This window comes from Palaemon carinicauda, chromosome 7 (genome assembly GCF_036898095.1).
Source record: "Palaemon carinicauda isolate YSFRI2023 chromosome 7, ASM3689809v2, whole genome shotgun sequence".
Taxonomy (NCBI): domain Eukaryota; kingdom Metazoa; phylum Arthropoda; class Malacostraca; order Decapoda; family Palaemonidae; genus Palaemon; species Palaemon carinicauda.
In genome coordinates, this window is record NC_090731.1 from 46,378,030 (window position 1) to 46,404,276 (window position 26,247).

A 26,247-nucleotide genomic window follows, 5' to 3' on the forward strand; every position below is an offset into this window, starting at 1 on the left:
TAGGTTCAGTTCACCCATCCAGGAACTGAACATGACCTTCCTCTCTCGAGAGGGGTATGATCTCACTAACCCTGGCCCCGGACGCGAGTGCAAAAAGGAGGATAACTTATGGGTCAAATCCTTTAACGCACACTCCCTATTGTTCAACAGCGAAGCAACATGAAGAACTTTTCTAAAGACCATGAATTGGGCTTTGGAGGTGCTAAAGGTCTGAGCCTAGCGCAGGCTTTCGGAACTTTTATAAAAGATCTCGTTAGCGAGGTCGACCTGGAAGGCATATAGAATGGGTCTTGTCAAAGCAGGCCTACATGATAAAATCGTGTTAGTTACCGATCCATAACCATGGAGATGGATGAAGGAAGACAACCAGAAGTCCGTCGTGATCTCCTGCGGAATCTTCGTCTGACAAGGGCTACCCATTCTCTCCAAGATGACTCATATTGCCTTATAAAAGGTTTGCACTTATAATCCTCTAGGAAGTCCATGCTGGCTTTCGAAATCCCGAAACACTTTCTCACCTGTTAAGGAAAGAAATCATGAGCTGCTGGGTCCGGGTTTTCTGTGATGAAGCGCAGACAATTGACTTCTGGACTCACTGGGTCAGAACTGGATCTGGTAGCGGTCGAAACTCCAATAGTAGTTCCAATACCAGAGGGAACCCCACACTGTTCGGCCACTTGTGGGCCACTACTGCCGCTACTCCCTTAAATGATCTCAGTTTGTTGAGGACCCTCAACAGAAGGTTGTAAGGAGGGAACAGATAAATCCTGAACCATCTGTTCCAGTCGAGGGACATCGCGTCCACTGCTTCCGACAAGGGGTCCTCGTACGGGGACACATACAGGGGCAACTTCTTGTTGTCTTTCGTCGCAAAGAGGTCTAGCCGCAGTTCTGGGACTTGACTCAGAATGAAGGAGAATGGTCCTGCGTCTAGGAACCATTCCGACTCTATCGGTGTGAACCTGGATAGAGCGTCCGCTGTCACATTGCGGACTCCTTAAAGGTGAACTGCTGACAGGTACCATTTCTTCTTCCCCCAAATCGGAAGATGGCCAACATCACCTGGTTGAGAGGTGGCGACCTTGATCCTTGTCGATTCAAGCATCTCACAACTCCCCCGCTGTCCAGCACCAACCTAATGTGGATCGAGCGATGCGGGGAGACTTTCTTTAAGGAAAGAAGGACTGTCATAGTCTCTCGAAAATGACTGTGAGAGGTCTTGGATAGACTGGACCAAGACCCTTGGGCCTTTTTCTGATGAGAGTGAACTCCCCATCCCTCCTTCGAGGCGTCTGAGTGACTCGTCACCGACGGGGGAGGTGGATGAAGAAGAACCGACTTCCTAAGGAGTCTGGCTTGGGACCAAGGCCTGAGAAGAGTATTTCGACGAAGTGGAACTGGTCTTCTCAGATCTCTTCGCGCATCTGATGCATAACTACTCCAATCTCCGGTTGCATCCTTTAGCTGTGCTCTTAGCACCGGGTCTGTCACCGAAGTAAACTGGAGAGACCCCAGTCCACTCTCCAGTTCGCATCTGATATCCATACGGAATCTAGAAGTCTCTTGACAGAACCAGCTATCTCCTTTCTTTTCTCCGCCATGACGGAGAAAACGGTGTGACATTAGGTCCCAGTGGATTCACACCCACCGGAACTTAGAGATGGAGGAAGTTGAGACTTTTCCTGTTGATCTTGAAGCCTAGATAATCTAGGAAATGGATCACATACAGGGAAGCTTGCAAGCATTCTGTCCTGGGTGCTGCCCACACCAGCCAAAAATCCAGGTAGGCTACTACCTGAATTCCCTTTAGGCGTAAATGACTGAGAACTACGTTCGCAAGCATCGTGAAAATCCTTGGGGCTATTTTTGAGCCCGAGAGGCATGGCTTTGAAGACGTATAGTCTTCGTTGTAGCCTTAACCTTAGGTAGGAGGGGAATCGACAATAGATTGGAACGTGCCGATAGGCATCTGACAAAACTATGGAGGCGGTAAATGCCCTCTTGGGCAGTAAGGTCCTTATGTGTTGTATTGTTAGCATCTTGAACCTGTAGTTCGCTATGAACTTGTTAAGTGGCGACAAGTCCAGAATGACTCCGAGTTTTCCGAGTCTTTCTTGGGAACACAAAACAGCCTCCCTTGGAATTAGATGGACTTTACCCTTCGGATCACTTTTCCTCTAACAGTTCATGAATGAACTCCTCCAGAACGGGGGTGGAGTATCGGAAAAACGCCGAGGGTATGGGGATGGAGTGCTGTACCAGCTCCAGCCCAGTCCCTTCTTGAGTAGGCTGTGGACCCAGGGATCGAAGGTCCACCGATCCCAAAAGCGTTGGAGACTCCCTTCTACCAATATCATCTCGCTCGGACTGTTGTCCTGAGGTCTTGCCTCTCTGACAGCGACCACCCATGAAACCCCTTCTCCTTGAGGGGCGCCTAGACGAAATTCTGGCTGTTCCTCTAGGCTTGTTCGACAGGCAGTTGACTGACCTTCGAACGATGGGTTGAATGCCGGAGACTGTGTCGACACGAATTGGGGAACCCACTGAAGTGTGGTCGGGGTTTTTGCCACCATCTGGGGCACTGAGGGCATCAGCAAATGCCGTTGCTGCTGATGTCTACTTGACTTAGCTGGCCGAGAAAGTATCCTAATCCTTTTAGTCTTCCTCCAAGGTTGGGGACCCCATCCGGGGAAGAATTTCTCTTGGTAGACAGGCCCCACTCCTGGAGAAGATTTCTATCGTCCGTGGCGGCCCTATCAACCTTTTTGACCGACTCACTAGGGAAAAGGTCTTTGTCCCAACTGTTGGAGGAGATTAGTTTCCTTGGCTCGTGCCTCATCGTAGCCCGGGCGAACACGAATTCCCTACAGGTTCTCTTCGCCCTGACGGAGCTGTAGAGATCCTTCGTCACAGTGGCCAGATGAGTCTTGATCACAACCATGAACGTTTCATGGACCTTGGGATCACTTGTCATCGTCTCAAACGTGGACTGAAGAGACGAAGAGGCAGCCAGTCTTTCTTTTGTCTAGAGTTCCCTCCGCAAAAGAAAGCCAGACAGCTTAGAGAGGATCTCGCCGAACCGGCGTCCGGCGAAATCCGCCTCCCACATCTGGACTGAGAAGGTAAGATGGACGTCCTTCCAGTCCTTGTTTTGCTTACTAAATCTTCCTTTCTAAAGGCCAGCAACAAGGGTTTACACTCCACCAGGGAGGAGAAAGGCTTACCAGCCTCGACTGTTTTCAAAACCGCTGCAAACCCTTTCAGCGAAAAAGGGGGAAGGCTGTGGCAGGAGAGGACACAAAGGAAGGGAGCCTCTTACTCAAATACAGCTACCTTTGAGTTCATGAAGCCCCTCTCTTTCATCGAAGAAGAAAGCAAGGCATGAGCCTAGCATGGTCTATCACTACGACCTCCTTCGGCTCTGTCTCTTCCTTTGAAGCTGGTACCTCCTTCCACCGGACCTAGCAGTCCGGATGTGCCCCTGCAGTTACAATGCAGCTGCCTTCCCATTCTTCTCCCTCTGCCTTTGTTGGATCAAGCCAACAATGGAGGGAGGGCCTGCTCTACTGCGAGAGCAGATGATGTTGAGGGAGAAGGTTCAAGGACCTGAACCGGAGCAGCCGACCTCTCTCGGCCTCTTCCGCTACCTTGTCCGGAGCTCGAACTTCATCTTGGCCTTCTGCCAGGAGGTCTTCCTCCAGACGTTCGGACACGTCTGGCATCCTGTCGTCCAACTGGATGCTAAGCAAGGCGACCGTGACTTCAGCATCCACGGGATCTGAATTAAGGGGACCTCCTCTTGAGGTTGGGGAATCACTGTAACAGTTGATGCCCTAGGAAAAGAAAGCCCTCATCTTCTCATTTGGAAGATAAGGTCCAGAGGTAATCTTCTGAAAGCCCCTCACCCAGGTACGAAGCTTCTCCCTAGCTATATCCCTTGAATCCACCGTTGTAGGGGAGACGAAAACGGATTTTGAGCGAAGCGAAAAGAAAAAGCCTCAATAGATAGGTTAGTGCATATGAAACATACCTGGGGAACCCAATACCGGAGAACATCCGTGGAGACAGCGCATGCCACACGCCTCCTTCAGAACCATGTCCGCAGAAGCCCTACTGCGGACGTTGCAGAAATACATCCGCACTACGGATGGTCCTCCTGTAAAGAGAAGAAATTTCCATGAGTATCAAGTGAACTACGTATCACTGGATATGCACAGTAGCATAACAAAACGGAAAGGAAAGGAAAGACACATCCTTGTATTTCCCGCACACCCAATTGTTGTAGCCTTCCAAATCATAAATCGTATAGTTAATCTATGCCAGATTAACCAATGGAAAATTTTCAAAGGAAGAAGGTGTAGCCCCCCCTAAGGAATGATTTTAAAATACCGGATAGTAGACAAGAAAGAACTCACTTTCTTATCTGTAAGGCCAACAACAACGGGTCGTGCAAGACCATAAAGAATAAGGAAAAGACACATACTTGTGAATCCCCCACAATCACCTGTGGAAGCCCACCAGCCATTAAAATCAAATGGTTAGTCTTTGCTAGAATAACCAAAGATCATATTTCCCGAGGGAAATTAGGTGTAGCTCATACCTAAGGTAAGATTTTACCATTCTGGCTAAAGATGAAAAGAGTTCTCTTTTCATCCCTGTAAGGCAACACCAAGTGATTGCACAAGGCAACACAAGTAAGTTAGAAAAGACAGTGTTGTAACCTACTATAACATGTTCTCCCCTGGTAGAAGACACTAAACAGGGAAGAACTGATACAGTACATGAGGGTGGTGTGCCGGCCGGCTCTTGCCGGTCAGCACCCCCACCCCCTTTTCCAAAGGTAGGTCTCAAGTATGCAACTTAGGATCACCCAGACGGGGGAGAACTCCAGTTCCTATGCCTGAACCGGTCGGTAGTGGTTGCCGGTCCATAGCTACCCGGTTGGCACCCAGCTGCCGGCCATCACTCTTAGTGGCCGGCCAACCGAGTGATTTAGCAGGCCGGCCCGGCAGCGGTGAGTAAACCCTGCCGGCTGCCATCCACCCCAGGTAGCGCCCGGCTGCCGGCCGCCACTCAAAGCGGCCGGCAGGTGAGCAAGGAGACCGGCCAGCAAAGGCATAAGACCACCGCCGACCGACAGCAAGAGAACTAGCGAACACCCCCCTACCGACGGCCGGCCACTAGGCCGGCAGACGGCAAGGACAACACAAGAGAAGACAACAGAATGGGTGCCGGGCTAAGAGGCTATGTACCTCCGCGCCCGACACCCGAAAGAGTGCCGAGAGGAAGGGGAAACACTAAGTCAAGCTTCCTAACCACTGCTTACTGAAACTACAGACGGTAGCGGTTGAGGGACCAAGGAAGGACCGGGCAGCACTCAAAGGATAGGGCCTCTGCCGGTCGGCACACTCTGCCGGCCGACAGGGGACCACGTCAGCTCCCCATCCCAACCTATGCTAGGTACGGATGTGAGACGACTGACACAAAGGAAACGGAAAAATAGAAGGGAAGGACAGAGGGTCCTGTCCAACCTTGCCTTGGTTAAGGATCATTCCAAACTAAGAAAGCTCATCTCAGCCAGAGAGATCCAGGGAGGGAGGCCGGCACTACTGGCTGCCTCCCTAAAACCAAGGCAAGGAAGGAATTGCTATTCCGGAAAGGGAACATATCCCGAACCCGGAACAGCAAAGAGGACAAGTCTGAGGGGTCACCGAGCGAAGGGATCATAATTACCGAAACCTTCCAAGGTGAATCAAGGAGGATAAACCTCCTATGCCCGTGTCAGGCAGCAAGGGAGACTCTGCCCCACGCTAGACCAACACGGACTCAGACTAATACACTGCTGTACTGTCCCCCTCTGAGCCAATTCAGTTGGAGCAGGAAGGTACAGTACTACTCCAGCATAGTTATATTTGAAAATTAATTCAAACAAACCACTAGAGTTAAGCCTAAGGCTTAAACAGAGGGAAAGGGTTTGCCCCTTCCCCGAAGAGAAGGGAGCAAACGGGGAAACAGATAATATTATAAAGACCTAAGACAACCTAGCCTAGGCACTAAGAGAATCGATTACCTAAATCACCGAAACTCACTCCAATACTATCTTGGAAATTACTCGAAAAGGGCTTGTATGTATAACGTTGCCTAACGCTTTAAGCAATATAAAATCACACTTGGAAGACTAATTATCATGCAGGAAGTACAAGGACCAACAACTAGGCTACGAAGACTAGTGTTGGTCAGCCTAGGCAAATCTTTCGCCAGGCGCACTACTAACGCATCATAACAGAATTCCTAATTAAGCTAAGCAGCTAATTATTAAAGCGCAGGGGGCTGGGAACGTCGCTCTTGCTAACAAATAAAACCTATTCTAGCGAGCGACAGCGTCCATGACGCCTCCAGCAGGCAACAGCTCTTGTATCAAAGATAACTCTTTCAAATACTTTAATTTTAAACAAGAGCCTACATTTATACATAAATGAAATAGTACTCAACTTATCCGAAGCAGAAGAAGTTGGAGAAAGCATAATATGAGAGTAAATCCAAGATTTTGGTAGAAACACAGGAAAAAACACCGAGTTGTAAAGCTACGCAAAAAGGAATGCAGATGGCGCCAGAATCGGCGCAGGGCACGCTTACGAAACGGGAGAAGAGAGGGCCTTACGAACGGCTCTCCCCTTTTCTTTCTCGTTTTCGTTTTCTTGCCATTTGACCCCTACGAAGTGTTAACTCTATTCGGGGTATAGATTGCTATGAGGCGTGTCAAGAATACGTCCACTGATATTTACGATATCCCTAAGGTCTTTTTTGGGGATACTCGCTCCAGGAGTTAGAATTCTGGGTACCTTAAGGTAAATTCTCTGGGAATATCGCCGTAGTTGTAATATACCCTAGGAAGCTGCCTTTAAGGAACTTCCATCAGGACGACATGGCTTGAGCCCAAAAATATATATATATATATATATATATATATATATATATATATATATATATATATATATATATATATATATATGTATTATAGCCACGAAAGGAAAAATGAAAAGGACTTGATTGGAGTTAGTACTTTCATCCACTCAGGACATTATCAAACTCAGCAAATCATTGCTGAGTTTGATAATGTCCTGAGTGGATGAAAGTACTAACTCCAATCAAGTCCTTTTCATTTTTCCTTTCGTGGCTATAATACATTTTATATTCATCACGTGTCAGCTTTCGTGATTTCTACACATATATATATATATATATATATATATATATATATATATATATATATATATATATATATATATATATATATATATATATATATGTTCCGTAACTGGAATACAAACCACGCTATTTATTAGGAGTTATACTTTCGGTGGAGCTGAAATGACGAGCCATTAAAATTCAGCAAAGGTTAACTACCTACACCGCTAGTTAGCGGGGGTAGGGGGGTAGCTTGCTACCACTCCCGTTCACACACCTGTGATTTAGTCACTTTACTCTTGGCTAGGACCAAGAGAGGTTGTTTCCTTTCTCCCTCCTCGCCTATTCTGGACTGCCATTAATTTTTGTCTTTTAACTTACTTTTTCTTAAACTTGTATATATATGAAAACATTCTTAATGTTTATATGTGTGTATAGAAATGCGGTGAGTTTCCTTTTCAGTGTTTGTGCTGTGTGTGTGATACATATACGACAACGACACTTGTGTAGTAGCAAGGCTAGCACAGTTCAACTTCGTGGGGAACGACCTCTCCCTCTCTGGTCCATCGGTCTTCCCGTCGGCATATAATCATTAACTCGGCCGCCGCAGGGGAATCGTCATCGCCTGGACCCTCTTCAGTCAACTATTGTCTTCGCCTTTCCTTTTTTCCTACGGGAAACACGGATTCTGAGCGAAGGGAATGTGGCCTTTCAAAGATTGACTACGGTCTCTCTCTTCTCGAGGTCGTTCACGTTTACTACAAAAGCATACTATTGGGGAAGCTCCTTTCCCGTGCGCGGGTTAGGTTGCTCTTCCGATTGTTTGTCTCAATTATTTTTAGTGAAAATATAATTGTATTTTAACTTTTCAGCTTTCTCCGTGGAGAACACTTCCCTTCGGAGGGTCAGTGGTTCTCACTATTAGTGAATATTCTTAGCTGATTTAAATGATTGTAATTCTGTTTTTACCACAGTTACTCCGCTCCCCACTTCTGTGGATGTCGACTGGGGAAGGAAGGGCGCAATACTTAATTTTATGCTTTCCCCCTCTTCGGAGTTCCTCCTGGGGAATTTGTTAAATAATTAATTTTTTGTCGGCGCAATACTTACTCTATGTTGTTCCCTCGGGGTTCCTCTTCGGAGTTCCTCCCTAGGGAATTTCTGTTAAATAATTAATTAATTTTTTTTTTTTTCCCAGTTCACTATGCAGTTTTTCTTCGTTCGACTAAGAGTGCCAACGAAGCAGAGCTGTTCTGTTCATGCGTGGGGAATCTGCTGTCACTGCCGTCCCTCAGAGAACGACGTCATGGGCGTCATCCCTTCTCTTAGAAGTACTCCCGTGACAACATAACCAGCACTTCAGATCATCTTAGAATGCTAAAGGAGTTTCACCTCCAGGGGTTGGACAACTTCCCTTCCGAGAGAAGTTTCCTCCCCAGGTGTGAGGTTGTTTCTCCCTTCAGAGGGAGAACTTCCCACATCTTAATAAATTCATCATCTCCGACTGCTGTTCCTGCCTTCGCCCAGACTTCTCTCCCCCCTTGCTGAGTTTCTCTTCCTTCAGAGGCGGAGCACGGTCTTGGCAAGTCTCTTCTACGAAGTGTTCACCTCTCTCGTTCGCGAGAGAGGCCACTCATAGAGACTCCTCTTCGGAGGATCGCTACTGTTAAGGTCAGATTGCTGATCCACCGGCCCTCACGGGGCATCATCATGGGCGTCTTCTAGTCTCTTCTACGAAGTGTTCACCTCTCTCGTTCGCGAGAGAGGCCACTCATAGAGACTCCTCTTCGGAGGATCGCTACTGATAAAGGTCAGCTTGCTGATCCACCGGCCCTCATGGGCGTCATCACGGGTGTCTTCAAGTCTCTTCTACAAAGTATTCACCTCTCTCGCTCGCGAGAGAGGCCACTCATAGAGACACCTCTTCAGTGGATCAAGCAGACCTACCAGCGCAGCAGACCTACCAGGACCTCAACCTTATGCTGCAACGTAGTCCTTTGGACTTCGGTCCTGGACTCTAACACGGACCTTTTTTTACGGTCCCCAACGGTAGATGCTCGCCCTTCCAAAGGGCACATCCCAGTTCCTGATCGTCCTGCCAGCTGACCTACTGATCTACCAGCGCAACCTTGTGCTGCAACGTAGTCCTTTGGACTTCGGTCCTGGACTCTAACACGGACCTTTTCTACGGTCCCCATCGGTGGATGATCGCCCTTCCAAAGGGCACATCCCAGTTCCTGATCGTCCTGCCAGCTGACCTACCGATCTACCAGCGCAACCTTGCACTGCAACAAAGTCCTATGGACTTCGGTCCTGGACTCTAACGCAGACCTGCTTACGGTCCCCATCGGTGGATGCTTGCCCTTTTTTAAAAAGGGCACATCCCAGTTCCTGATCGTCCTGCCACTGGTCATCCTACCAGCTGACCTGCCAACCTACTAGCGCTACCTTCGCGCGCGAGTCTTCCGCGCGCGCTCTCCGACAGTCTTACGCTCACGAGTGCTAATGATCTTCCACACGCGGGTGGTGATGGTCTCCCGCGCACGCGCGCCAATAGTCTTCCGCGCGCGGGTGGCGATGGTCTACCACGCGCGCCCCGATAATTTTCCGCACGCGCGCCAATAGTCTTGCGCGCGTGCGTGCACCAACGATCTTTCACGCACGCGTCAAAAGCATTTTGCTCGCGCACGCCGACGATCTTCCGCGCGCAGGCGCCGATGGTCTGCCGCGCACGCCGATGATTTTCCGAGCGCCGACGATCTTCCCGATGATTTTGCAAGCTCGCAAGCCCCAATGCTCTTGCGCGTGCGCCAATAGTCTTGCACGTGCGCGTGGCAACAGTTCCACGTGTGCGGGCCGGGCACCTAGGGGCTTCGGCGCGCGCAATACTGTTGGTGCGCGCGTGCGCTCCAACTTTCTTCTGCACGCGGGCGCCGATGGTCTCCTGCATGCGCGCCAACAGTCTCGCGAGCGCGTGAGCTCACCAACAGTCTACCGCGCACGCGAGCCGACGGCCATACGCGCGTGCGCGCGCCCACTGCCTTCGCACGTGCGTGCTCCAATAATCTTGAGTGCGCACACGCAGCATTCCGCGCGCGCCGACGGTCTTCTGCGCGCGGGCGCCGATGGTCTTCCGCGCACGCGCCCCAACAGTCCCTACGTAGTACTCTCACGCACGCGCCAATGCACCCACCCTTGCGCAACCAGTAACATGCTTCGGCACATTCTAGGGAGAATGCACATAACTACACAGTGCCTTACTGTGCGCCAGCGCTCTTCCTCACTTTCCTGCGCCCTCCTGCGTAGTTTTGTCCCGGATCCAATGCGCCACCACTTGCCAAAGAGTCAAGGCTCGCAGATCCAATGCACCAGCTCTTGCCTAAGAACCAGCGCTTGCCTGCTCTCCAGGCAGATATTAAGCACCAGCATCATCCTGTGTGCCATCGCTCCAGTACTCTCCTACACACTCGCGCAATTGTCAGTAAAAAGTAATAAAACTTTTTGGACAGGTCATCATTGCCCCATTCCTCCCTGCAAACACATAAACATTGCCACCGGGAAAAGAGGAATAAGGCTTCACAGAAGGATTCAAGATCCCGAAGATTCCATCCTTCAAGGGGAATCGAAACGGGGAATCCTTGGTCCCTGTCTCTTCGGAAGTTTCTTTTTCCTTGACAGACCACCGTCAGCAAACAGGAAAGCATCAACAGACTGATCTCTAGATCACTGTTTGCTGATGGCTAGTTCACAGTTTACTGATCGCTAGGTTGCCGATCACCAGATCGCCAATTGCTAGCTCAATGCTGATCTTTGACCTCTAGTCCCTCCAATGACTAACGATCTCCAATTGCTAGCGATTCCAGTCACCGATTGCTAGTCAATAACCAGTCATCAACTTGCTGATCACTAGATCACCGATGGGCAGCTCATCTTTCTTCAATCATTGAACTCAGCTCGCTGATCTCTGACCAGCCATTCTTCAGCTTGCTCATCTCTGACCAACCAGGGGGGACCATAATCAGCTTGCTGATCTCGAACTCACCATCGGCTCACAGACCACCGATTCATCGGTCATCGGCAATTTTCCAGCAGTTCGTGACTCGAACTTACTAGTCAACCGCTTCCTGTAGTTCCTAAATCAGAAGGTATACAAGATATGTCTCGCTACTGGCCGTTCGCCATCACACTAAAGTGATCAGTAAACGTTCGACAACCCTCATCAACGGCTTGCTGACAGAGAACTACTTGCGAGCACTCTCCAACTGCACAGTAACCACGATACTCAACGGTAAACCATTGATTAACATCCGCCAGATTGATTCTATTCTAAAGAATAGTATCAATCCCATCAGGGCGCATGGTAAGGCTAAGCGTTGCCTTCCTTCTGTTAGTTAAAGAAATTCTCTCTCAGAGAAGAATTCTTACACTGGGTATCGCGCCTGATCCTCTACGACACGAGTCAAGACTCCAGAGTCGACAATCTTCCATGCAAAATGATCAGCAAGGAGCTGTCCCTTTGTGTCGATGTCCACACCACGTTGGAGTTCGAACAAGGGCTAAGACCTCAGGTCTTCATTTGCACTCTGGACCTAAAGGACACTTACTCCCAGGTCCAAACCATCCATCTAGGAAGGTTGGAAGATTCAGTCTAGACAAACAAGAAACACCAGTTCAAGGCACTGTGTTTCGGTCTCTCCACTACACACATCCTGGTCTCACAGGATCGGCTTCTGTCTCCGCTCTCTCAGGACAACTGGCTGACCTTAGCAGACTTAGTGGCAACCTTGCATAAACACTGGAACTTCTGAAGTCTTTTTACCAAGATCCAGTGATCAGGGTAAACCTACAGAAGTCTTCCCTACTTCCCTACCAGGAGACTGGTGTATCTTGGAATGATTCTAGACACCAATCTCCACAAAACCTTCTTGAAACGAGAACAACTTCCATTCCAAGAGACTTGAATCAGAAAAAAGAAGTAAAGAGGGACCATAGTGCTGCACCACACGACCTCAGCCCTCTGGACAGAGCCCGAAGGTACCCTCACTTAAATCTCTTAAGAGATGAAGGCCAACTTTCCGGTCCTTCAGCAGCCTCATCGGTTCCTAACAGACCACTCAGTGATTTGATGGACGACACACCACACACCACATAGAGACACATCGACAAGCAAGAAGGAACTTGCTTGTAGCCTCTTCCCATCTAATAGTATAAACTCTAAGATGGGCCAAAGTCCGTTCGGTACCACTATCAGCCTGCTTCATTCCAGACTGGAAGAACGTGTTCGCCGACAATCTGTGCACAGCATCTAAGATAAGGTATACCGAATGGACTTTGGATCGCCATGTAGCCAACAAAGTCCCGACTTTACGAGGTCCTCCTACTAGGGGGTCTGTTCGCAATGCTCCTGAATCTCAGGCTACCGTTGCTCACCAGCCCTAGACCCCAAGGCTCTCTGGCCACAATGGTGGGCATAACAATGATGTTTACATCTCGTCCCTGTTTTATCTAGAGAAGGGCACTCAACAAGGCTAGAACATCGGTCAACCTCTCAAGGACTCTCCTAGCTCCGCTATGGCATTATGCAGAACGGTCTACAAACCTTTTGCAGTTCCTGATAGAGTCTCCAAGAGAACCCTCTTCACATAACAGACAACACACTTCGACACCTACCACAAGCTATAGCTTTGCTATGATTGTACGCCTAAAGACTACCCAATACCTCTTTGCGAAAAGGTTGTCTAGATATCTGAGGAATTCCTCAGCATCAGTCTACCAGGCAGTATCGCATCTTGTGTGGTTGGTGTCATGTGAAAGTGTCTCTCCACTCGATACCTCGATTCCAGCAATAGCGGAATCCTCGAGTATATACAAGAGGAAAAGACCCCCTGTTCAGTTTCGACAGGTAAAGATGATCACTCAACCTTGATCCTTCACCTTCAAACTGAAAGAAAGGGACACCCTCTCATCGATAGACTTTTCCTAACTCATACGGACTTACAACTTCCCTTTCCCCACTCGGAATTGAGACCTTCCTCTCAGAACATGGTTCAAATCTCCGATCCCTAAAGGGCCCTCCTTATGTTCCACTTCACCAGGCAACAAATTTTCTCCTGATTTAAGAACACAATGTTCCTACACACTCGGACAGCAACCATACGAGTCAAGGAACTTCATGGTCTCTCTTTCGACATCGCCCATTATTAGGAAGGGCGAAAGACAGTGTTCAGTTTCGTCCCTGAGTATGTCGTCAGACACAGTCTCCAGAGGTGACGGATCCTACACAAGTCTCAACTAGGTAACGGACGATCCAGATCATCCGTTACTGTACCCAGGGTAAGGTATGAGACTTTACCTAAAGAAAATGGCAACAGCCTGCCTGGGTCCCTCCTCTTGTCAGCACTGGGAGAGACTAAAGGAGGATCACCGAAACATCTTCTCGACATGACGACTCACAGTGTCAGGGGCATAACTATGCCCCTGGTCCTTCTTAGCATATTACTCTGTGACACAGGTTTTACAAGAAAGGATGTGAATGCTCCAGGTGACTTTCACAACCTTTCTCCTGCAAGACGTGACCCACAGGAACTCGATACAATCTCTATTGGTCCTGTGGTGGCTGCACAACAACTGGTTGTATACCTCAAGCTCCTTATTGGACAAGTAGCAGAAGGTTGAGGGCACTGTTACCCTGTTTTAGTCTGCGTGAATGAAAAGATTTGACTGGCTCTTATTCTTTCCTTCATCCTACCCTCTCGTGGGGAAAGCAGCATCCTGGGTTCTCTGCATAGGCTGACCTCAAACCACTGCAGGTAAACCATGCTCCCTTGTGTACCTAGTATTAAGCTAATACTGTTGCGTCCCCATACCCTGGCGAGGTGGTATTGGGAAGTCTTGGTTACGTCAGGTTTTTCCTAGATAGACTCGGAATAACTTTACCTAGACAGTCACACTTCTGCACGTCTCAACACACAGCTTTTGTAGGCCGCAGACCTTGCGTAGCAAGGTTTAGCGAGGGCAGGGACTCCATATTTTTGAGTACTAACATACTCGGATAAGGAGTCCCCGGGCAAAGCCAAAAGCCAGATTGGCAGGGACGCCCACCCTTCCTAATGGGTGAGTCATCTCTAATAAATAGCGTGGTTTGTATTCCAGTTATGAAACAAATGACAAATTCGTAGATAATTTGTATTTTTCCTAACTATACAAACCTTACCTATTTATACAAACTTGCCCGCCATCCCTATCCCCCTCGAAATCCTACCTCCAAACAAAGTGACTAAATCACAGGTGTATGAGCGGGAATGGTAGCAAGCTACCCCCCCTACCCCCGCTAACTAGCAGTGTGGGTAGTTAACCCTCGCTAAATTTTAATGGTTCGTCATTTCAGCTCCGCTGATAGTATAACCCCAAATAAATAGCTAAGGTTTGTATAGTTAGGAAAAATACAAATTATCTACGAATTTGTCATATTACAGGAATATTTAAAAGGGATTTTGACGTAGGGAAAATCTAGTTTTGGGTGAGATGCCAGAAGGAACTTCCATCAGGACGACATGGCTGAAGCCCAAAAATATATATAGAAACAAGTGAGAAGAAAAAACATAAGAAAAGTCAAAGTCCAGTAAAACAGTTGGGAGAAGAGTGATGAATGTCTACCCTCTCTGAGCTAAAAGGGAAAAAAAGTGACGAAACAACATATCAGTGGGGTAGTTCTACCTCGCTTAAAAGTTTTTATGGTTAGTTTTCCAGCTTCGCCGAAGAATAATCCCTATAAATACTGTAGTGAGGGTTTATATTTAGAGTCGAAATAAAGGAAGGTTTTGAGAACCAATATAGAACAGAGAGAGGAGATACAGTAACTGAAAAGGCAGAAAGAGGTGTCTACATGACTGACATTTCCAAATAGTATGGTATATCGAAATCGACTACCTCCACAATTTTGAAAAATAAAAAAACCCTTAATGAAGGATGAGGAGGAGGAACTAGATGAGAAGGAAAAATGCTCATATTTCTTACCACAACACTATCATGTTCCATATTCCCTTTAGCATCACAGGGGATATAGATGTTGGAAAGACACAGCATGATCAGCTTTGGAACTTTAGCAGCAGCAAAAATCCTCTTCTACCAACAGAGCATCAGCAATGCCAAAGGAAGACAAACTCTTTTAATTTCAGGTTCTTGTGATTTTTGTTCCACAGCCACGCATAGCGAGGAATAACTGCAAACAGTCGTGGATTGTGGGCCCCCTTGCGAAAGGCACAAAAAATTATGAGAGTCAGGGCAGGTTTGCCCATAAGCCTGTTACACATTTGTGGCTAATCTGGAACACAGTTGCATTTGTTTATCCTTTTCATTTAATTTAGCCAGGTTTATCTAAACATACGACTGTCTGCACACTTATCCATTGATCTAGGAGAAAACAAATTAAAACAAGAAAAATTTACGAGGCAGCAAGAGCATGTGTTTACTGTCTTTGCCCAAAGTCAAAAGTGACTGTCTAGCTCACTAACAGGTGAGGAGGGGTTTCTCCAGCATCTACCTCTCGAGCTTTTCTGAAGTCATGGTCCTATTAAGGACGACGGTTTGTATTTGTGAAGAAACAAATAGACCACTAAGCTCAAGATAGCATAAAGTACAAATCATCTGTCAGTAATACCTGGCTTTAAAAACTGAAGCTTGCTTGCCATAACTGCTGTTGATCCAATGCTTTTAATCCATAGTCAATCTCAGTTAACATGGGGTCATTATACATCTAACATTCGGGCTTTCAGCTGAGTAAACGAAAGTAACCTGCAATTAATAAATTGTATGAAAATTAACAATATCACATTTGAAAAATGAATAAAGATTATAAAAGCATTGTTATTCCTATTGGTACTTGAAATTTTACTATCATTTTCAAATTATCTGATATTTTGCTTAATCAAAATATAGTAGGAATAATGTATGAATTTTGCTAAGCAATACCAATATTTTATATTTCTAACTTTTCCAATGCTTTGTATGGAAATGGGTGTGAAAAATTGCTCTAAATTACCCATTATAAGATAAAAAATTTTGAAATATTTTAAATTTTTCCTAGTTATACAAACATGATTCCTTTAAAATAGGAGACACAACTGGAACGATCACTGATTTGTTAACAAGGTAGTTAGGTAACAACAAGTGGGTGACTGGGTTGGTCCAGCCCATCTGACTTGAATTAAAGGACTCAGGTTTGTATAACTAAGAAAAATAACAAATTCGGAAGTAATTTGTATTTTTCCTAACAATACAAACCTTTAGTTCTTTATAAGGAATATACTTTTGGCAAAGCTGGAACTACCCTCAGCTAGTTAGCGGAGAGGGGGGTAGTGAGACTAGTACCAGCTACCCTGCTCACACACACCTATGCTATACTGTAAAATTAGATTGCAGGCAGGACTTGCAAAGGGATAGGTGATGACAAAACAAATCTGTCTAAAAAGGTCAAAGTTTGTATCGTTATGAAAAATTAAAATTTCTTCCAAATTTATTTGTTCCAACACTCCATACAAATCCTTTCACTCTTTACTGGGAAAGACTCACCTTTAGGTGGGTGGAACTCCTCACCAATTGGCTGGCTTTTGACCTAGAGTATGCCTCCGTACTTCGCACAAGCTTCATAGAGGAACACCCTGACACCTTTATAAATTCTAAGGCATATGCGAGAGTTAACGGCCTGGGCAATCGGTATGATTGTGTGATAACTATGCAATGTGACTTGTCAAGGTAAGAATTATTGGAGTAGAAAACACCTCTGACTTAACCATTAGACACTGGCCAATTCTCACCTCACTAGGAGAATGGGGACATAACAAATATATAACCATATACACTATCAGGTTACACAAGAGAAATGGTTCATTCCTGCAAACAGAGGAGGCCAGCTTGCAGCGTACCGAAGGTGCTGTACCAACGGAGAAGGTATCCAGGGTGCTGTTGGTTACATCTTGCAGTAGTGGGCTGTATATGGCGTCTAACGCTTCCACACACCTGCTTGAAGTACCTCTGCACAGAGTAGTTCTTTTTAAATGCTAGGGACGTACTAATGCCTCTAACAACATGAGCTTTGGGTTTACGCCCTTGCAGGGGAGAGCCAGGATTAAAGGCGCAATCTATTATCTTGCGAATCCATGAAGAGGCTGTATTCCTTATGACCCTCCTTTTTACCCTGCCCATACTAACAAACATTCTGTTAACATGGGAGCGAGCTCCTGAGGTTCGTTTGAGGTAACACCTTAGCTACCTTACGGGGCAGCGTAACAGTTGATCTAGGTCATCCGTTACGCAACGAAGATTCTCAATCCAGAAGGTCCAGTATCTAGAATCTGCTACAGCTGGATTTTGATTCTTGGCAACAAACTCGGGACAAAGATAAGCATTACCTGTCCCCATCCCCTTGAATGGGTGACGTCCGGGAAGATCTAAATATAAAGGATGATCAGAATTGTTAAAAATTTTGTGCAACATGCATACCGAACAAATTGAACGACGGTGCCAGAGATTAATATCTAGATCAGGAATAAGAAATTTAAAATAACGTAAGTTCCTGTCCAACAAATTAGGATGAGAATCAGCAGCTGAACACCAGATAGGAGGATGATACTCAAAACAAGGTAGAACGAAAGAATTGAAACACTTCACAATAGATTGATCACAGAAAATCTTGAAAAACTTTCTCAATAAGCCAATTCTTTTTTTTAAATTGAAGAAGACACAGACCTAATGCGTTTCTCAAAAGTAAATTTGCTGTCAAGAATCACACAAAAAATCTTGAAAGATTCACACAGACTTAAAGAAACATTATCAATGCTGAGATCCAGATATTGAGATGCCACTGTCCTTAACCTACTTATAATCATACTTGGAGTTTTGTTAAGATTCAACTTCATGCCCCATAATTTGCACCATGCACTAATTTTAGCTAGCTCTCTATTAAGGGATTCAGCAACCCTAGATCTACAATCAGGCGATGGAATTGATGCAAACAGTTTAGCATAATCTGCTTATGCAACAAGCTTGTTTTCTAAGATACCTTTATCTTGTTTAGTAGCCTTCTTACTAGGAAAAACAGGGAAAACGCATACTGTAGACGTTTAAGTTGTCCCACTGGTATTGGAGAGCATCTTGCCAAAGAGCTTGGAAGGCAGTATGAAGTTTTCTGTTCAGAAACGTCATGAACAAGTCTACTGTCGGTGAACCCTACAAAGTCCGGACTTTTTGGCTATGACGATTCAAAGACCACTCCGAGCCAACTATCCGAGTCGCTCTGCTCAGATTGCCCAGCAGAACATTTCTCTTGCCTGGGATGAAACAGGCTGATAGGACTACCAAGTTGTCTTCCCTCCATCTGAGAATTTCTATAGCTAGAAGGCAAAGGTGTTTTGAATAGATAACTCCTTGTTTGTTTATATATGCCACTACTATGGTGTTGTCGCTCATCAACACAATGGAGTGTCCTGAAATTTGGAATTGCTGAAGGGCTAGAAAGGCTGCCCTCACTTCCAAGAGGTTTATGTGGCAATGTTGCTCAGCCCAGAGGCTGTGAACAGCAACATGTGGGGCCCCCATCCTTCTTTTGATGCATCTGTGAAGAGCATCAATTCTGGGAAAGGAGAGAGAAGATCAACTCCCCTGAAGAGATTGGTATCTGATACCCACCACCCCAGGTCTCTCTTTTGCACGGGACCCACTTGAATCTGAAGGTTTGGGAGGTCCTTGTGCTGAGCCCCATTGGACTTCAGCTGCCACTGGAGAGACCGAATGTGAAAACGTCTATTGGTCACCAGACGCTCCAGGGAGGTCAGGTGGCCTAAGAGACGACCGGTGGGCTGGTAGGGAGTCTAGCAAAATAAAGGGGCGCGTTGCCTCTTCAGTCCGCCAATTATGCTTTTGGACAAAATGACTTTGCCTAGTTGGGTGTCTATATGCATCCCGAGGTATACCAGTTTTTTGAGAAGGTTGCAAGATCCCGAGGTATACCAGTTTTTTGAGAAGGTTGCAAGAAGGACTTCTCGCGATTTACCACAATCGCCAGGTCATGGCAAAACTCAAGAAGTCTGTCTCGGTATCGGAGAACGGTCACTACCAAGTTTGCTAGAATCAGCCAGTCATCTATGTATCTTAATAGAAAAATGATATTTTCCTTATAAAATAAATTTTTTAATATACTTACCAGGTGAATATATAATAGCTGACGTCTCAGACGGCCCGACAGATCCAAAAACTCGCGAGCGATCGCCGTGAAGGTTGCGGGTGTGCCCACTAGCGCCGACTATCGGCCAGATACCGCATATACTTGTCAATTTCTCCAGTTCTTCTCAGTCCGCTGGGTCTCTATCGGGAAGGAAGGGAGGGCCTTTAATTTATATATTCACCGGGTAAGTATATTCAAAAATTTATTTTATAAGGAAAATATCATTTTTAAATATTAAACTTAGCCGGTGAATATATAATAGCTGATTCACACCCATGGTGGTGGGTAGAGACCAGTATTAATACAATAAAGGCGTATATGCTCAAGAGTTTTTTGACAAATATTTCATAAAAAACCAACTTAAGTATAGGTACCTGGTAAGGAAGCTGACTCTGATGATTACTCTGCCTCATTAGTCCGCTTTCCTCACGAAGCCCAGCCATCCTTCCAGGATGCTGAAAGACTTCCAGGAGCTGTTATATCCAGGGCGAACACCCCTATAACAGGACCTCATCAATACCCTTAATCTGAGCGCTCTCAAGAAACAACATTTGACCACCCGCCAAATCAAAAAGGATGCGAAAGACTTCCTAGTCTTCCGAACAACCCAAGACAAGATTAAAAAACATTTCAAGAGAAGATTAAAAGGATATTGGGATTAAGGGAATGTAGTGGTAGAACCCTCACCCACTACTGCACTCGCTGCAACGAATGGACCCAGGGTGTAGCAGTCCTCATAAAGAGTCTGGACGTCTTTTAAGTAAAATGAAGCGAACACTGACTTGCTCCTCCAAATGGTCGCGTCCATAATACTTCGAAGAGATCTGTTTTGCTTAAAAGCCACCGAAGTCGCTATTGCTCTCACTTCGTGAGTCTTGACCTTAAGCAAACAACGATCTTTCTCATTTAAATGAGAATGTGCTTCCCGGATTAAAAATCTAATAAAGTACGATAACGCATTTTTAGACATGGGCAATGAGGGCTTCTTAACGGAGCACCATAAGGCCACAGAACCACCTCGTATAGGTTTAGTTCGAGCTAAGTAAAACTTAAGAGCTCTCACGGGGCACAGCACTCTTTCAACTTCATTACCTACGATTTCTGACAGACTAGGTATATCAAAGGATTTAGGCCAAGGACGAGAAGGCAGTTCGTTCTTGGCCAAAAAACCAAGCTGAAGAGAACATATAGCTTTATTCGTAGGGAAGCCGATGTTCTTACTAAAGGCATGGATCTCACTTACCCTTTTAGCTGTAGCCAAGCTCACTAAAAAAAGTGTCTTGAGGGTGAGATCCTTCAGGGAGGCTGAATGTAATGGCTCAAACCTGTCTGACATCAGGAACTGCAGGACCAAGTCCAAATTCCAAGCAGGAGTTGACATACGACGCTCCTTAGAGGTCTCGAAAGACTTAAGGAGGTCTTGGAGATCTTTGTTATTTGACAGATCCAAGCCTCTATGTCTGAAAACAGAGGCCAACATGCTCCTGTAGCCTTTAATGGTGGAAGCAGAGAGGGAGCGAACATTTCTCAGATGCAGGAGAAAGTCCGCAATCTGCGCTACAGAGGTACTGGAAGAGGAAATAGAGGAGGACTTGCACCACTCTCTAAATACCTCCCACTTCGACTGGTAGACCTTGATAGTAGATGATCTCCTAGCCCTCGCGATCGCTCTGGCTGCCTCCTTCGAAAAGCCTCGAGCTCTTGAGAGTCTTTCGATAGTCTGAAGGCAGTCAGACGAAGCGCGGGGAGGCTTTGATGAAGTCTCCTTACGTGCGGTTGCCGTAAGAGATCTATCCGTAAGGGTAGACTCCTTGGGACGTCTACCAGCCATTGAAGTACCTCTGTGAACCACTCTCTCGCGGGCCAGAGGGGAGCAACCAACGTCAACCTTGTCCCTTCGTGAGAGGCGAACTTCTGCAACACCTTGTTGACGAACTTGAACGGCGGAAAAGCGTAAGCGTCCAGGTGAGACCAGTCCAACAGAAAGGCATCTGTGTGGGCAGCCTCTGGATCTGGGACTGGAGAGCAATAGGTTGGGAGCCTTTTGGTCAGTGAGGTTGCAAAGAGGTCTATGGTGGGCTGACCCCAAGTCATCCAAAGACTCTTGCACACATCCTTGTGGAGGGTCCATTCTGTAGGGATCACCTGACCCTTCCGACTGAGACAGTCCGCCAAGACGTTCAATTTCCCTTGGACAAACCTCGTCAACAGTGAGATGCCTCGATCTTTTGACCAGATGAGGAGGTCCCTTGCGATGACGAACAGAGCGTGGGAGTGAGTGCCTCCTTGCTTGGAGATATACGCCAAGGCCGTGGTGTTGTCCGCATTCACTTCCACCACCTTGTTTTCGAAGAAGACTCTCGAAACTTGTCAGAGCTAAGTGAACAGCCAACAGCTCCTTGCAGTTGATGTGAAGGCTCCTCTGCTCTGTCGTCCAAAGACCCGAACATTCCAGACTGTCCAGAGTCGCTCCCCAACCCAAATCTGACGCGTCTGAAAATAACACGTGGTTTGGGTTCTTGACTGCCAGGGACAGACCTTCTCGAAGACGTATATTGCTGTCCCACCAGCTCAGGCAAGTCTTGACTGGTTCGGATATCGGGATCGAGACCGCCTCCAAAGTCTTGTTCTTGTTCCAATGGGAGTCTAAATGGAACTGGAGAGGGCGAAGGTGAAGTCTCCCTAGAGAGATAAACTGTTCCAGGGATGATAGCGTCCCTAGGAGACTCATCCAACTTCTCACAGAGCAATGGTCTTTCTCTAGCATGAGACGGACTTTGAGCAAGGCTTGCTCTATCCTGGTGGCAGACGGAAAAGCCCGAAAAGCTAGACTCTGTATCTCCATCCCCAAATAGAGAATCGTTTGGGAGGGAGTCAGCTGAGACTTCTCTATGTTCACCAACAGGCCCAACTCCTTTGCAAGATCCAACGTCCATTGAAGGTCCTGCAGACAGCGATGACGGGACGACGCTCTGAGCAGCCAGTCGTCCAGGTACAGGGAGGCTCGAATCCCCGACAAATGTAGAAATTTTGCTACATTTCTCATGAGCCTCGTAAAAACAAGAGGAGCAGGGCTGAGGCCGAAGCACAGTGCTCGGAATTGGTACACCACATTCCTGTATACAAACCTCAGATACGGTTGAGAATCCGGGTGTATAGGAATGTGGAAGTACGCATCCTGCAGGTCAAGAGAGACCATCCAGTCTCCCTCTCTGACTGCTGCTAGGACGGAGTTGGTGGTCTCCATCGTAAATTTTGTTTTGACAACAAAAACGTTGAGAGCACTGACATCCAGCACCGGCCTCCAACCTCCTGTAGGCTTTGGAACTAGGAAGAGACGGTTGTAAAACCCCGGTGATTGAAGGTCCGAGACTTTCACCACCGCTCCCTTCTCTAGCAACTGAGACACCTGCAGCTGTAGTGCCTGTCTCTTTGACTCCTCTCGATACCTGGGAGAGAGGTCTATAGGGACTATTACCAGAGGAGGTCTCCGTACAAAAGGTATTTTGTACCCCTCCTTTAGTAACAAAACAGACTCCCGGTCTGCACCCCTCTTCTCCCAGGCCTGCCAGAAGTTGGTTAATCTGGCCCCTACCGCTGTCTGAGGACGTGGGCAGTCAGACTCTGCCACGGGAGGACTTAGATCCTCTCCTCTTACCTCTCTTACTATCGGCACGAGCACCTCCCTTACTGGGAGCTCTGCCACGAAAGGGCGGGATAAACCTAGTCGCTGGAGTATCGAACTTAGGTCTAACGACATAAGAGGATGAAGAAGGAGCAGCCTTACGCGCTGACGTAGCCATCAAGTCATGGGTATCCTTTTGTACTAGCGACGCTGCGATATCCTTAATCAACTGCTGGGGGAATAAGGCAGATGATAACGGCGCAAAGAGTAGCTCCGACCTTTGACAGGGAGTTACTCCTGCAGACAGGAACGAACAAAGAGTCTCCCTCTTCTTAAGGACTCCTGCCGTAAACGTAGCAGCGAGTTCATTAGAGCCATCACGGATAGCTTTGTCCATGCAGGACATAATTTGTACAGATACATCACGGTCGGCTGAAGAGATCTTCCTGCTCAAGGCTCCCAGCGACCAATCCAAAAAGTTAAAAACTTCAAAGGCCCTAAAGACCCCTTTGAGGAGATGATCAAGGTCCGAAGAGGACCAGCTAACTTTTGAGCGTCTCATGGCCAGACGACGGGGAGAGTCTACGAGGCTTGAGAAGTCTCCCTGGGCAGAGGTAGGAACTCCCAAGCCGAGAACTTCTCCCGTGTCATACCAGACGCTTGCTCGAGAAGCCAGTTTAAAAGGGGGAAAAGCAAAGGCTGTCTTCCCCAAACTCCTCCTGGTCATCAACCAGTCGCCTAGTAAACGCAAAGCTCTCTTAGAAGAGCGAGAGAGCACTAGCTTAGTAAATGACGGCGTCGAAGTAGCTAGGCCTAGCGTGAACTCTGACGGAGGCGAACGAGGAGCAGCAGTCACAAAATGGTCAGGAAAAAGATCCTTAAAAATCAGCATGATCTTTTTAAAATCAAGAGAGGGCTGAGCAACTTTAGGCTCCTCTCCATCTGAAAAAGTCCCCAAAGGCATATCAGTTGGAAGGGGATCAGCGACTTCCTCATCCGACAGAACTTCGTCCGACAACTGCCGAGTCTCGTGATACGGAGAGACATGTCTAGGAGGCAACGCTTGACAGGCAATGTCAACAAGCAACGGAGCAGCAGCAACAGCTGAGGAAACAACGTCACGCCGCGGCTGAAAAGACAAAGTCTTGTGACTGACAAGCAACAACAGCTTGAGTTGAATGTCGCTCGACATCACGTCGAGACTGCATTGACTGCAGGGTCTGAGCAGGCAAAACAACTTCCGACTGCGGTGACAGACGCTCAACGCCACGGCGAGGCAACGGAGTCGGTCGGCGAACGTCAGTGCGGGGCTGCGGCGGCAGCTGCTGAACGTCAGTCCGAGACTGTAGCAAGGGGGGTTCCACGTCACGTGACTGACGTGAAAGACGAGGAATACGACTAGCATCGCGTTTCAAAGCACTAGAAACGTTAGTACTAACATCAAACGGACGAGAAAACACTCGTTTAGGCGGCTGAAGGCCCGAGTCACGTTCATCGCACTGGCGAACCGCAAGCAAAGGATCATCGTGAACCTGTCCATGCTCATAATCTTCCATAAGAGAAGAAAGCTTAGATTGCATGTCCCGCAGGACAACCCACTTCGGGTCAGCGGGAGTCGGAACGGGCCGTGAAGTCGGTAACGTCTGCGCTGGCAAAACATTGCCTCTACCGAGACCCTCGGACTCCGTGTTACGCTTTCGCTTAACGGGCGAACAGCCATCCGATGACTGCAAGTGGTCAGAGCTGTCCCAATGGCTACAGCCAGGACGCTGGACCTGTCCTGAAGGGACTGACTTTCGCTTTAAGGGCCTAGATACATTGCGCCAGGGTTTCTTATGCGAAAAGTCGTCAGAGGACGAGGAGAACTTAGTCTCACCCGTCTTATGGTAAGGACGTTCTTGACGAGAAACGTCTGTGACCAAAGAGGGAACGTCTGTACGCTGGTTTACACCTCTCGCCCCCTTAAGTCCTACGACATTACTTCTCCCTGGTGCATGGGAGCCTGAAAGAGGTCTCGGACTAGGGGAGCGACAAGCACTAACAGACGAACCCTCGGTCGCAACACTAAACACATTTTGCGCACTTATCACTTTATCACTTAGATTTTCTGCTTTACCACTTTTCAACAACTTTACATCGGACATTAACTGATTACGGTCCGAGGCTAAGGACTCAACTTTCTCGCCTAAAGCTTGAATCGCTAAAAACATATCCCGCATAGACGGTTCATGAGTGCTAGCAGGGGGTTCAGGAACAACCACTACAGGGGAAGGATTAGGTTCAGGGGCATGGGAGGAGGAAAATTCCAAAGATCTAGAGGAGCTTCTCCTCACCCTATCTCTTTCGAGCTTACGAGTATATTTTTCCTACTCAAGCCATTCGAATTCCGACAAGACCACGCACTCCTCACACCGATCTCCTAATTGGCAGGATTTACCCCGGCAATTAGAACAAACAGTATGAGGGTCGATAGAGGCCTTGGGAAGACGTTTGTTACATTCTCTCGCACACTTGCGATAAACAGGAGAAGGGTCAGCCATTTTGAACAACCAAAGAAAATCCAAGTCAAAGCCAAATTCATCAACAAGAATCACAAGCCAAAAAAAAGGGTTTCAAGAGTTTTATTGAAGAAACACACCAACACAGCGAACGCCAATAAAACAACCAAAACAAAGTACTTCACCAATTCGGTAGAAAAACTCGAGGTCAACAGCGAGCGGAACCAACTTGTCGGCAAGACCGACAGAGAAGAACTTGAGAAATTGACAAGTATATGCGGTATTTGGCCGATAGTCGGCGCTGGTGGGCACACCCGCAACCTTCACGGCGATCGCTCGCGAGTTTTTGGATCTGTCGGGCCGTCGGAGACGTCAGCTATTATATATTCACCGGCTAAGTTTAATATTTAAAAATGACGTTCCTGTGTGCCCGGGTTGGCACTAGGGAGAACACCTTTGTGAACACCTGAGGTGCCGTGGACAGGCCAAAACAAAGCCCTTTGAACTGGTAAAACTGATCACCTAGGATGATCCTTAGATACTTCTTTAATGATGGATGGATTGGGATCTGGAAGTGAGCATCTTTTAAATCCAGTATTATCATGAAGTCCTTGGGTCTTACGGCTTGCCTGATGGCATCCACCATTTCCATCCTGGACGGAGTTTGTTGTACAAACTTGTTCAGGAAGGAGAGGTCGATGACTGGTCTCCTGCCT

At 47.2% G+C, this 26,247-nt stretch overlaps 1 protein-coding gene across 1 annotated transcript in view; it reads right to left on the minus strand.

Annotated features, from left to right (window-relative positions):
- LOC137644275 (probable ATP-dependent RNA helicase DHX35) overlaps positions 1-15,982 on the minus strand; it is a 97,850-nt gene extending 81,868 nt beyond the window's left edge. The window contains exon 1 of the mRNA XM_068377267.1: positions 15,848-15,982. Coding sequence (XP_068233368.1) covers positions 15,848-15,878 — 31 coding nt within the window. The 5' untranslated portion in view covers positions 15,879-15,982. The remainder of the gene's footprint in view (positions 1-15,847) is intronic.
- Positions 15,983-26,247: the final 10,265 nt, after the last annotated feature.